Here is a 13,682-nt window from a genome sequence, read left to right on the forward strand (position 1 = left end):
ATATCTCTGCAGCCTCCCTTTTATCAAGCACAATCTTTTTTTCAGTAGCATTGTTTCATTGCATTTTTCCCCATTCAGAACATATAAACAAGGTCTCACACAAAATTCACCCTGATTTTTTAAAAATAAAATATGATTCATAAATGAATAAACAATAATAACAAACATTGCTGTCACTCATCTGGGAGATTTAACAAAATGATAATTAGACAGATAATTAGACAGAAGAGAAAAGAAACCTCCCAACCCATAGTTTGTGCTGCCTATTTTCCCCTTTCTAAATATTACTACTAATGCCAAATAGAATGCCTTTTCCATTTTCCCCAACCCTCTTGACCCACCATCTGGAAATAATTCTACCTATTTCTGTATTGGGAGAAGCAGATTGTTTTCATAATTTATAACACAACCCACAGCTTCCAAGTTCATTTTGTGGTCTTTTATACATTGCCTTTATTGCACTGCTTAATGCTAGAGACAGTGGGACTTCTACCTTCCCAATAATCTGTGTCTAACTCCTTCCATATCTCTCAGTTCCATGGAAAACATGGTAATACTGGCAGCACATGCAAGGTAACCATCTTGGAAGAGGATGGCCAAGATGGCAAGGCAAATGATCATTCAGGGGATACAGACAGCCTCACTTAAAATGGGAACTGTGTGACCTGGCCTGTAATTTATAGGTGTGTTATTAGATGTATTCTTTTATTCTCACAGCAGAGGTCTTACATTCACTATGTTGGTGCTTATGTTTAACAGCAGCAGTGCCAGGTAGGCCTCTATTGGAAAGACGTTTCCTATCTGGTTCATCTGTTCTTTTGGAAGAGAGTAAAGTGAGGAATATTAGAGGCCAAACTCAGGTGATACCTGTGTATAAAGCTTGCCTTTCCTTAATCATGGGAAATGCAAAAAGTGGAATAATTCCACTGTCTATTATTGATTAAACAAATGAGCTCCCCTTCGCTGCTTATATCTCTGCAGCCTCCCTTTTATCAAGCACAATCTTTTTTTCAGTAGCATTGTTTCATTGCATTTTCCCCCATTCAGAACATATAAACAAGGTCTCACACAAAATTCACCCTGATTTTTTAAAAATAAAATATGATTCATAAATGAATAAACAATAATAACAAACATTGCTGTCACTCATCTGGGAGATTTAACAAAATGATAATTAGACAGATAATTAGACAGAAGAGAAAAGAAACCTCCCAACCCATAGTTTGTGCTGCCTATTTTCCCCTTTCTAAATATTACTACTAATGCCAAATAGAATGCCTTTTCCATTTTCCCCAACCCTCTTGACCCACCATCTGGAAATAATTCTACCTATTTCTGTATTGGGAGAAGCAGATTGTTTTCATAATTTATAACACAACCCACAGCTTCCAAGTTCATTTTGTGGTCTTTTATACATTGCCTTTATTGCACTGCTTAATGCTAGAGACAGTGGGACTTCTACCTTCCCAATAATCTGTGTCTAACTCCTTCCATATCTCTCAGTTCCATGGAAAACATGGTAATACTGGCAGCACATGCAAGGTAACCATCTTGGAAGAGGATGGCCAAGATGGCAAGGCAAATGATCATTCAGGGGATACAGACAGCCTCACTTAAAATGGGAACTGTGTGACCTGGCCTGTAATTTATAGGTGTGTTATTAGATGTATTCTTTTATTCTCACAGCAGAGGTCTTAAATTCACTATGTTGGTGCTTATGTTTAACAGCAGCCAAGTATTAGAATTAAGTGAAGCAAAACAAGTGGCCACTTAACCCTCGCCCAGTGGATCTAAGTAAAGATGAGACGTTCTTGGAAGAAAACTAACTTTATTTGTTTACACTCATTGATGTTACAGTACAGCTTAATGGTTGCTTTTGAAAGGCACAACACCTCGTTTCAAGCAAACAGTCTTTGTAGAGATATTTAAGATCTTTTTTAACTTCAGGCTTTAAAGCTGTCACTGGACACATAAATCCTTTCTAGCATGGCCCTTGCCTTACACTACCCGTAAAACACTCCCAGACCCTTCTAGAATCCTAATGGTCCCCTCAGGTAAATAGAATCTCAAACTCAAATTCACTATCTGTCCCCACTGACAGATAACTCCTATAGGAATCTATTCAGTTAGTCACAGTCCCCTGCAGAGTCTAATCTCAGCATCTAACTTGAATTCAACTCTCCCTCTCTCCCTCTCCCTCCCTCCCTCCCTCCCTGCCTACCTACTGGTTGACTGACAAACTTGCTATCCTTCCCTGGTTGGCAGACCTCATCAGGAGGCAGACCCAGGGCCTGACCATCACAGCCATCAGATAAGATAGGGTTGCAACACTCCGAAATAAAAACCTCTCATACTGACTAAATAAGCATGCTCCTCTTTACTAAATAAGCATGCTCCTCTTTACTGCTTATCTATGTCCAGCCTTTCCTTCACCCCCACTCACTCAATTCTCCTTCTTTGTATGTCAAAGTGTGAAATGGGACATAACCTTGTTGGTTTTTTCCTATATTCTGCAGCAGACAGCATCATTGATTTTATTGGAAGAAGGTTGTGTGTGTGTGTGTGTGTGTGTGTGTGTGTGTGTGTTTAATATTTACGGCTGTAAGTTTTTGGAGCAACTTGTGCTAGTCATAGCTGAACAAGAGATTGCTGTTCACTGCTTGCCAGCCTGCAAAGCTGGTGTAGACATTTGTTCTCTCGGGCCCTACCAATCATTCAACTTTGAAGCTACCTAATTGCTGCTGGAAAGGGATGTGCCGTGGTGAGAGGAGCAATTCATTTCTTTATGGAATACCTTGGTTAATAGTATACTTAGCAAGAGATCACAATTCTCTCTTGATTTATAATAAACTGAGTCTTTATGATCCAGAGGTTAATTAGGTCCATCATTAGTCAGCGCTTTGGGACATGTTATCTCTCAGAAGCTGACAAAGGCTGAGGGAAATATGCTGTTATCCAAAGGAGGCTACAACTTATTGGAGCATATTGCCCAGCAGCCAGCTATTTCCCTTTCTGAATACAGCCTCATCAACCTAGTTTAAAGTCCAGAGCAGTTCAGTGAGCTGGGCTCTAAGTCTACCTTTCCCTAAAATACCATGGGTCTGTAGCCAGTGTTGTATGAGCTGTGGACTTAACAATGAACAAACGTCAGGTAACTTGGTGCAAAAGTAAACTGATTGATCCACCCCCCCCCCAATCTCCATGTTAGAGAACTGCACATTCATCTAGGAATCACCACAAAGGACTAGTACAGAAAGTGGTACATGACATGGCAATATGGAATACTCCAGCTCTAGTCATGTCTTCACATCTTCCCTCAGCTTAGTGAAAAATGGATGGGCATCTCCATACACTGATTGCCTGCAACTAAATCCTAAAACTGTATTGTAAAAAGGAATGGGAATAAATTAGGGTAATGTGTTTTTTTCTATTGGTATAAAGGTTGCTTTTCACAATAATCATCAGAACAACACTTCAAAAGAGAAATCAGTCCAGAATGTATTTTGTTTTCACTGTAATAATGTCTTACTGCAGTATTTTTAGGGGTGGAAGAAGCTTGTCTTTTATTTCTCCTTTACTCAGAGCATACCAAAGCACCAACAGAATGCACAAACTTAACTGCATCTTTGTTTATATATTGAATTTGTGTTAAAAGCTTCTGTTGCCATAAAGCATCTATTATTTAACGACCTCCTGTATCAATAATTCTTCCCTGTAGCAACAGAAATTGATTTCCTCCCACTTTCAGAATGTGAAGATCTGTTTGGCCTGCCTTTTAGCCATCATTTGTGACTCTAAAGTAACACCCTATAAGATGGTGAAAAACCAGCAGCTTTTAATAAATAACATGTTGGTAGCTTTTGTTTGAACCTATATTATTTCCTTTTTATTTAAAGTGCACTCCTATATACACTTAATAGGGAGCAATTCCCATTGAACTCAAAAGATTGCACAATTATTGGATATGTTTTTAGTTTAAATAAAATTTGTTACACATTGAAGAGTAAGAACATTACTGTGGCGTAAACTTTCATGGGCTTGAACCCATTTTGTCAGGTGAATGAAATCTTTATTGGCCTATAACACTGCACAAGGTAGATGCTTGCCATTATTACACAGAGTCAAGTGCAAAGAAGGACCAGTGGAAAAGATAAGAAATCAAATTGAAGTGGATCCAGTTGAATCCATTGGCCAAACAAGGTGAACACTGATGATTACTTTTGGTAATGAGCTAGCCTTTCTCAGTCTCTGTTCAGTCCAGTCCAGTCCTGTTGGTGTCATATCTGTAAACTTTGTGGCTTGACTCATTAAAAAGTCACAAATAATAATAATAATAATAATAATTCATAATTTATTATTTATACCCCGCCCATCTGGGTATTATAAGCATATTGCACAATAAGTTTTAGGTGGCTGCGAGATTCTGCTTTGCATTCACATTTTTCATCTTGCCATTATTACAAGGAGCTTACAGTGGGCACATCAAGGATGGAAAACTTTTGTCTCTCCAGATGTTCCTGGATGAGTTGATCATTCCTGACTAATTGATCACGTTGACTGATAGGAGCTGAAACCCAACAACATTCAAAGGCCCACAGATTCTTTATCCATGGTGGACTGGGTTCTTTCCACATGGCTGGCATTGCTTCAGATCACATGACATTACATGCTTTTGCTCCTTTGAGAGTGGTAATTGATCCTTTTATCCCTGTATCAATCCCAATCTTTGACACAAATAGGTTTATGGGGTTTGCCATGTTCATTTTTCTTTGGCAATCTCTATTTGTCTGCCCCAACTTCCACTTTGCTACTGTGAAGAGGGGTGTCAAGAGAGTCATTTTGGAAGAGACAGGTGCTGGCCAGGCTAAGGGATGCTTAACCCTTCTCCTACCCACTTTGTTTCCACCACTTCTCTGACACTTTCCCCACTCAGAATTCAAGTTCCACGTTTGCAACAGAAAGTTGAATGAAACATCATCCAAATTCATGATAAACCAATCTTCTAGTGTCTCCAGAGGCAACACCAGGGTGTAAGAACACAGTAAATATTCCTAAGATGACCAAGTTTGCTGACCATCCAAATATGCTATGATCATTGGATGCATCACACATCATCCTGGTGTTCAGGGTCAACAGCTACCAAATAAAAAAATTCCTTCCAGTAGCACCTTAAAAAAGGTAAAGGGACCCCTGACCATTAGGTCCAGTCGCGGACGACTCTGGGGTTGCGGCGCTCATCTCGCTTTACTGGCCAAGGGAGCCGGCGTACAGCTTCCAGGTCATGTGGCCAGCATGGCAAAGCCACTTCTGGTGAACCAGAGCAGTGCACGGAAACGCCGTTTACCTTCCCGCTTCCTACTTGAAGAAGTGTGCATGCACACGAAAGCTCATACCAATGACAAACTTAGTTGGTCTCTAAGGTGCTACTGGAAGGATTTTTTTTATTTTGTTTCGATTATGTCAGACTAACACGGCTACCACCTGTAGCTACCAAATAATTGGGATCAGAACATTATCCTGATAATATGAAAATACTGTGTGGTTGACCTCTTTTTAAACGAATATAGAGTTGTGTTTATTAATACTGCTTATACAGAACAGAGGTTGCAAATGATAAAAAAGAACTCTTCTCCATTAACTGATAAAATTGGAACGAGTGACATGATTTGCCATAAAATTATAACTCATTGCTATAGCATACTAACAGGATTTTCCTCCTCCATTGTTACAATATTCTTGATTATTCAACAAATGATCTGGAGAGCAATTGTGAATCCATTTACTCTTTCAGAATTAGAAACAGTTTTGTCAAAAACTTAAAAGCATCAGATGCAGCTTTGAAAGCTTCATTATCATGCAGATTAGTAGATAGGGGGCAAAGTGATTACCTGATGTGGCTAGCCTGGAAAGAAGACATCAATTCATTCCAGACCCTAAAGTGGATATTAATAGAGTTCAGGAAGACACGTTTGCCACCCTGAAAAAGATTAGGAAATAAATACCTTCTCATTTAAACATGGGCAAAAACTCAACCAACAATTTTTTTAACCTCTACATTGAATATTTTACAACAAATTGACTACTTTATTTTATAGATGATAGATAGATAGATAGATAGATAGATAGATAGATAGATAGATAGATAGTATATATAAAAATATTGACCAGAAGAGAGCATTTTGGAAACAAATAATTTCATTTCTTAATATAATTGAAAATTATATCTCAGACATACAGCACTTAACAGATAAGATAATAACCTCTTTTGAAGTTATGGGAGGTTTTGGTGGTTCAAGTCTGAATCAAACACCACATCTCATATGAAGAATGGATCCTTTCCTCCCCTCTGGTTAGATCAGTGTTTTCCAAAGTGGGCGATACCACCCCCTGGGGTGCTGCTGCTGGAATGATCCAGATGGCTGTAGTAGCCTCAGGTGCAATTGGGGGGATTGAATAAAAATAAGGGGGCAGTGGAAACATAAAGAAAAGAAGAAAATTTTGAAAAACCGTTCATGTATGTTTCATCTCTTGTGTAATGATGTTTACCGCCAAGTCAGGCACCGTTGCGGGAGGGTGACAACGCCTCTCCTGGATCCAATTATTGGGCTGCAGGCAAGGAGTTTTTCCGGGCTTGGGTGAACCCTTTTCAGCTTCACCCAGGCCCAGGAAGTGGATCACAGCTTGCCCTGGGGCAAATCAGACTATTAACTCTGAGTAAACATATATATAGGATTGAGCTTCTTGTTAACTAGTTTTTCAAGAAGTTATCGGTAGAAATACAGGTAACATAAAAGAATGCAAATTTGTCACTGCATCTTTCTGTTCGCTTAAAGAAGGTAGATTTCCAGGGTGTGCTGAGTATTTATTTTTCTGAAAAGGGAATGATAGGCCAAATGAGTTTGGGAACCTCTGGGTTGGATTACCTGGCAGTTCTAGTTTTGGAGAGGGCTTTTGACCTATTGGTAAATCTCATGTTTTGTACATAGAAGGGCCAGGATTCAGTCCCTGGCCATTTTCAGTTAAAGGTGTTGGAGTAACTGGACATGAGGGGGTGTTAATTTTCTTCATGGATGTAAATGACTCCAGGGATAAGCTAATCACAGGTGCAACGTCAGTCAAGCCAGTTGCTATGGTAATGGCCCAGTCCCCAACTATATCTGTGATTGATGCATGTCAGCTCAGTAGTCGGAGTCTGTTAGCCTATAGTTATTATGTTAGTTGATGCTAACATATTGAATTGCTGGAGTTTATTTGGAGCAGTGGCGATACTTTGTACGTATGTATCTGTATACATCTGTGTCTGCAAAAGTCTACAATATGTATATATCTACATCCAGAACTGTTTTACTGAGACTTGTCTTCTGCAACATTGAACTCTTTGGACCTTAATCATCTTCTGTGTGGTGACTGGTACTGGAAGCAACTTTCATTGTGTGGGTATCTCACCTGAGACTCCCATCAAATGGATTTCAAGTAGCAGGACTAGAAAGGCTCTCTGCTTTAGAGAACAGTCAGTCAAAATAGATAATTTGTGGCTAGTTCAACCATGAGTTATATCCCTCGCTTTATATCTCCTGGCATGTGCAAAAACAAGTTATGATACTACTAAGCTGATGGAGAGCTTAACATTGATCACAGAGTTCAGCACAGAGTTTCAATGGCCCTTACATTATAGATATCACACTGCAAGAACCAGATACTGCATTTCTCTAGTCATTACCTTTTAGTGGTAATAATTTCAGTTAATGATATGGTGTGATAGACTGGAAGATGCTGCAATGAAACCAATGTGGAATCTAGCATGTCTGTACTTTTACTCAATTACTTTATAAATGATTCTGTGTGCTAGAATTCCAGAACTTCTTCCCACTGTAGCTGATCAAAGTAAATATACCACTTTTTCAATTTAAGATTGGCACCTAGGAATGCTCACGTTTCTTTTTTTCCAAATTTTCATTGGGTAGATAATTCCAGATATTTATTGATGTGTATGCCCGCCTAGAGTTCAAAAGCACATCAAAGTCCAAGTATATAAATAGGGACCGCTCCAGCGGGAAGGAAAACGACGTTTCTGTGCGCTGCTCTGGTTCGCCAGAAGCAGCTTTGTCATGCTGGCCACATGACCTGGAAGCTGTCTGCGGACAAACGCCGGGTCCCTCGGCCTATAGAGCAAGATGAGCGTCGCAACCCCAGAGTCGGACACGACTGGACCTGATGGTCAGGGGCCCCTTTACCTTTACCTTTAGATTGCAATAGTAGTGGTGAATGTCTTTCACTAGACATAGGTTGTGAATTGTCTGTGGTTCTTAGACAATACACGTCTTGATAAACTCCCATTCAGATTACTCTTACACACTCTCAGGGGTTACATGAAGACATTCCTGTTTCAAATGACATTTGCTGGCACGTAAATAATACTAATTATGCCGTAAAGAACGTAATTTCCACAATGCAGCAAAAGTTAAGGTTGTTGATTTGCATAAAAGAGATAAGCATGTGTTTAATTTCCTCCCCTCCACTACCAGCTTGAAATCTAGGAGATTATTAAGTCTTTAACTTTGATTGGATTGTGCTCTAATTGTATTATCAGAATTGTATTTAAAGGATGTCATTCCCACTTGGCCACCTTGCACTGTGCGAACACAGCTCCCTCTTTAAAAAAAAATTTTCAGACTCTCCAGCTATTGTAGATATTCTTCTCTTTGTCATTTATATTTTTGTGGTCTAACCCTCAATATATTCTTCATTCCAGCAGCAAGCATGAATATTGGATTCCTGACAAAACTACCAAGATGTGGCTTTTTTGATGTACACTGTTTTGCTCTCTGTGGCTGGTTCTTCTTTGGTATAAAGGAGCTGTTATTTGTCACACTGACAGGTGCATCTACTGCGAAATGCTGGCGATGAAGTTACCATCACTGTTCAGTACCTCAGGGAAGCTCCATCATTTCTAAAGCTCCCATTGGGTAAGGGAAAATTAATGGATCTGAGCAAACCACTTTCCTCTCTGCGATATTTCTCATAACAAGCAGACAGTTGCACACAAACAATATTTCATTCATGAGTGCTTTAGTTGAAGAAAGATTCTAAATGGAAATGCTATATTATTTAATGTTTATATATGTTTATGCATGCATGCAAGCAAGCCACTTTCCTGTGATACATGTGTGAATATTGTAACCCACATGGGCGGGGCTGGTGTCATGGGTCTTTCTCACCCAATCACTGGCCCCTAAGAGGAAGAGCAGTATGATTGGGTAGGAAAGACTCAGAGGATAAGCCCCACCTAAGTAATAACTGTAGTTATAAACATAGCACAGCCACGTGGGCCATTGCCCACTCCTGCACACATGCAAAGAATCAGGCTGCAGCAGCGCTCCGATTTTCCGTGCGCTTTTGAAACTAACAGGAGCTATCTGCATATAGCTGAGTTCAATGTAATTATTGCATCAAACTCGTGTTTTTTTTAACAAGTATGTTCTAAGAATCATAATCATTCCGTTAAATTGGAGCCAGGTTGCCATGTCAGCTATTTAAAAATGGTTCAGAATTTGATTTGTGCAGGAAGTTTCTTAGACTGGAGCCCACTAATTAGCTTTCACTGCCAAAGATGGGGAAGCTTATGAAAACAGTGAAGGTAAAAATACTGCAGTGTGTAGGCAGTGTGCACCCATAAATTCCTGATTTAACCGAAAGTAGTCAAATGCAGACTATTGGGGAAAGTTCTATCATACCCACTGCCATAGAGAGCGAGGGAGAGAGATCATTTTCTCAGGCATATTTGTGAAACATGTACAGATCCTTAGACCAGAAAAGCCCTACTACTCATTGTGGGTCATGTATATATAAATTTATAATCAGCGGTTCAGGAAAGTATAGAAATTAGGGGTCCATTATAGATTTTATTGATGCTAACAGTGTAATGTGCAAATGGAAATACTGATTTTAGTTATTGACATATAAATATGTGGTAAGAGGATCCCCAAGTTTAAGGAGTGGTGGAAATAAATATTTTGTTTTACAGTTATCTATTGGACTCTAGGATTTTTTTTTATTCTGGGCTTTGTTAATACATTTTAAGAAATAGTGTTTTTAAGTTGTTGTTTTCTTTCTATCATTGTGGTCTTGAAGTGTCTTTCATTGGAAGTAAGGTCCTTTGACCAAGTAAATGATCTTTGGGTCTCAGCCAAAAGTGGAAAGTTTGGTGGGGCACCTAAGCTCTGGTTGGTTGAGTCACTGCTGTTTACCAGTATCTAGAGGGGGAGGGGGGAGGCAGGGACGAGGTGGGCATGGTGCAAGTGTGGAGCCAATCTAGCAACACTGATCTCACCCAAAATTGGGTACGTCTAAGATATATTCAGTATTTACTTCAATGCATGCACAATCCATAAAGAGGAACACATCCCACTAGCCATGTGTGCTCTCTACCCGGAAGTAGAGTACAAAAACAGGACAGTTGCCAAACACAGTATATCAGCCCTGTAGTCTGGATTGGGCTTCTTGGGTCATAAATCATATATTTTTGGTTTATGTGTCTTCTTAAAAAAAATCAACAGATGAAGAAACTGATTGATTACTAAGTTTCTTTGTGTTTAGCAATAAGTCATCTTTGGCTGTATTAAAGTTTATTAGGAGAGAGAAGATACTTAAAGTTAAAACTGAGATTATAACCCAGCCAGAAAGAAGGATGGAGGCAGATGTGTGCATGTTAAGATGGAAACAGTTTAGCATCTAAGATTGTCGAGATTCTAGATTTTTTCCAGATCATTCTCTGCTTCATGTTGATTAAGGTGTGAATATTATTATTTTTTTGTAAATGTCAGGATTGTGAGGTGATCTGAAAACTATTTGAAGGGTGATGTCATGTCTTACCGTCACTGCTATTATTGCTTGGAATATTGAAGTATTTTCCATTGCAAGCAGTTTATTTAGGAAAAAAAAAGATTCTAAGTGCACTCTCTGTAAATGAAATAGATCACTAGATTTATTTATTTTTACTTACGCCATTCTATATAACAATGTATAAGAAAAAAAGAATAATTTTTGGTGTCAGTGGTTTAGCAAGGGAAAACCAACTTTCAAAACAATATAATTTGGAGTTCATAATATGAATGCAATTGAAATGGTTTTAAGGAAGGGATTTTAAAAAGTGTTAAGGAAGTCTTTTTCTATGCCCTGCTCTTTCTCCCACAAGTCTGTGTATGTACGAGAGTGAGAGAGATGCAATACTACAAACTTTTGAGCAGGTTATTAAAATCTGTTTATTTTAGTCTCCCTTCACTTCATTGCTAGACAAGCTTGTCAGTCTTAAAACAGCTTTCTATGTCTGCAAGATTTATTTATTTTTTAGTTGACTAATGCTACTACTATTGCGATTTTTTTCATACTGTGTCTTTATGCTGTGCAAACCACATGGAGTGGGCTATGCCCCCCCCAAAAAAAGTGGCATACAACTAATTTTTATATAAATAAATAATAGAGCATCCATGCGAGAATCGGAGACAGTGCTTTTTTCTAGAAAAATAGGTGTCAGTACTCACCATGAAGTTGTTCCAGTAAGTGTCACACTTTTTAACCAAAAAGGGAGGGGGGGGAAGGGGCTGGTACGGCATACCCCTGAGTATCCCCTGGGGAAAACCTCACCGATCAGATCCATCTCTCTCTCTCTTCCTCTCTCTCTCTCTCTTCGTGTGTGTGAGAGAGATTGAGAGAGAGAGACTGACGTTTGGTCCATCTAGCTCAGTACTGCCAATCACACTGGCTGGTATTGGCTCTCCAGGGTTTCAGACAAAAGTCTTTTCCCTGCCATAGCTGGATATGCTGGGCTCAAACCTGAGACCTTTTGCATGAAAAGATTCATACTGCTTCCTGAGCTGCTTCCTCCCTTGAGCGCTTTCTACTGGTAGTGTGTGCTCCCCTGCACTGTGCTTATTGGTTGGGAGCTAGAGCATGATAGGAGAGCTAAACTCTTGAGAGAAGAGTCAGAATTGGAGGAAATGAAGGGGTTATTATAGAGAAGGCACTGCACAAAATAATGGACAGAGAAGGGCATATAATCCATAAAGAAGTCCTGCTTGCAAGAAATCAAATACTGTGTGTGTGTGTGTGTGTGTGTGTGTGTGAGAGAGAGAGAGAGAGAGAGAGAGAGAGAGAGAGAGAGAGAGAGAATATGATTAGAAATTATTTTGGAGAAGAAAAGGAAATAACTTTTAAAATGTTTAAATACACCCAGAGGCTCAGCTCATTGAGACGATAGGCTTCTTACACCTCAACCTGGGGTGACTTTTAAGGTTTTGGAAAAGGAGTAGACTAATTAGCTTTCACATAGGAGGAGACTTCTAAGCCAATTCTAAAATCAGTTTGATGTTCCTTACATCACCAGTTGGGTTTCAGAAAACTCCTTGGGCAGTTCTTCCTTGAGAATAGTTGATCTCGGTAGCAACTGGTGGGGCCACATGAGTGGCGCTGCTTTGCTTTCCTGGCTTCAGCACAGTCTAGTAGGCAAAGCATGGGGAGAATCACATGTCCACTTGAGCAACACTGAATGCCATCCCATACATTTGATTGACATGTGTATCTGCTACAAAACTCTTTGATCTCATAAGCTTGGTTTAGAAATTTAGACTACCATCCAATTCATTTTTATTTATTTATTTGCTTTTTCTGTTTTTAATGCTAAGAAGTGTATAGAACATGGTGGAAACTATTAGAGTTAAATCATATAGATATAAATATAGATGATATAGATCTAGATATATACAGTATGGTGTAGATATTTGGATGAACTCACAATTTTGTACATATACACTGCAATTCTTCCTCAATCATGTGCATTAACTTTCCACTGATGGAAAGAAATTATAACACTTTTTTTAAAAAAAAATGCTGCATTTTAGGTTCCCCTGGACCTTCAAGTGATCACAGCAGTGGCACGTCCTCCCCTCTCTTTGACAGCGGTTTACACTTAAATGGAAACTCAACAAATACAGTAAGTGACTTATACCACTTTGCCTAGTTGCGTGTGTAGTTTATGTGACTTGAGTCTCAGGAGAACAAATGTGGCTTATGCCATTCAACAAATTTAATTAATGTTTATTCTAGTACCATGTAATGGTCTGAGTAGATCATGTGGGTGCAAGAGGCCTAGATCGGAGTTGTATTGGGACTCTTTGAATAGTTGAGAAAATGTCCAGGGGAAAATTGTTCAAAGAGTTGGAGTGAGGTGCCATTAAAAGAGGAGCAGAAGGAGAAGGAGAAAGAATATCACAGGGGCCAAGCATGCAGCGGAGAGAATGGGTATACTTTACCAAGGCCTGGTGATTCAGGGGTGGGGGAAGCCCAGGCTGAAACCCAATTAGCAAGTGGAGAAGAAAGCACACTAGATTTAAAAGACATTGCCTTTCATATATCAATGAAAAGGAGTCTTCTGTGTCCAACTCCATTGCATTTGAGAAGCCAGATATAGGTGAACACACACACCCCTGCACCCAGAGAGAGAGAGAGAGAGAGAGAGAGAGAGAGAGAGAGAGAGAGAGAGAAGAACTGGAGCAAAAATACTTCATATTTTATCTGGTCCTGTAGAAAAGTCACAACCTTCCTTCATCAGAAACAAAAAGATTTGAACAAGTGGAAGATCCCTATTTCCTCAAGATCAAAAGCCAAGATTTCAAATGCCTGGAAAT

The 13,682-nt window shown here is 39.3% G+C and overlaps 1 protein-coding gene across 1 annotated transcript in view; it reads left to right on the forward strand.

Moving 5' to 3' along the window:
- Positions 1-13,682, forward strand: part of SNTG2 (syntrophin gamma 2) — a 134,919-nt gene that overhangs the window by 44,369 nt on the left and 76,868 nt on the right. The window contains exons 8-9 of the mRNA XM_060272268.1: positions 8,879-8,966; positions 12,897-12,988. Of these exons, the coding sequence (XP_060128251.1) occupies positions 8,879-8,966; positions 12,897-12,988 (180 nt within the window). The remainder of the gene's footprint in view (positions 1-8,878; positions 8,967-12,896; positions 12,989-13,682) is intronic.

Source organism: Zootoca vivipara, chromosome 3 (genome assembly GCF_963506605.1).
Source record: "Zootoca vivipara chromosome 3, rZooViv1.1, whole genome shotgun sequence".
NCBI classification, from domain to species: Eukaryota; Metazoa; Chordata; class Lepidosauria; order Squamata; family Lacertidae; genus Zootoca; species Zootoca vivipara.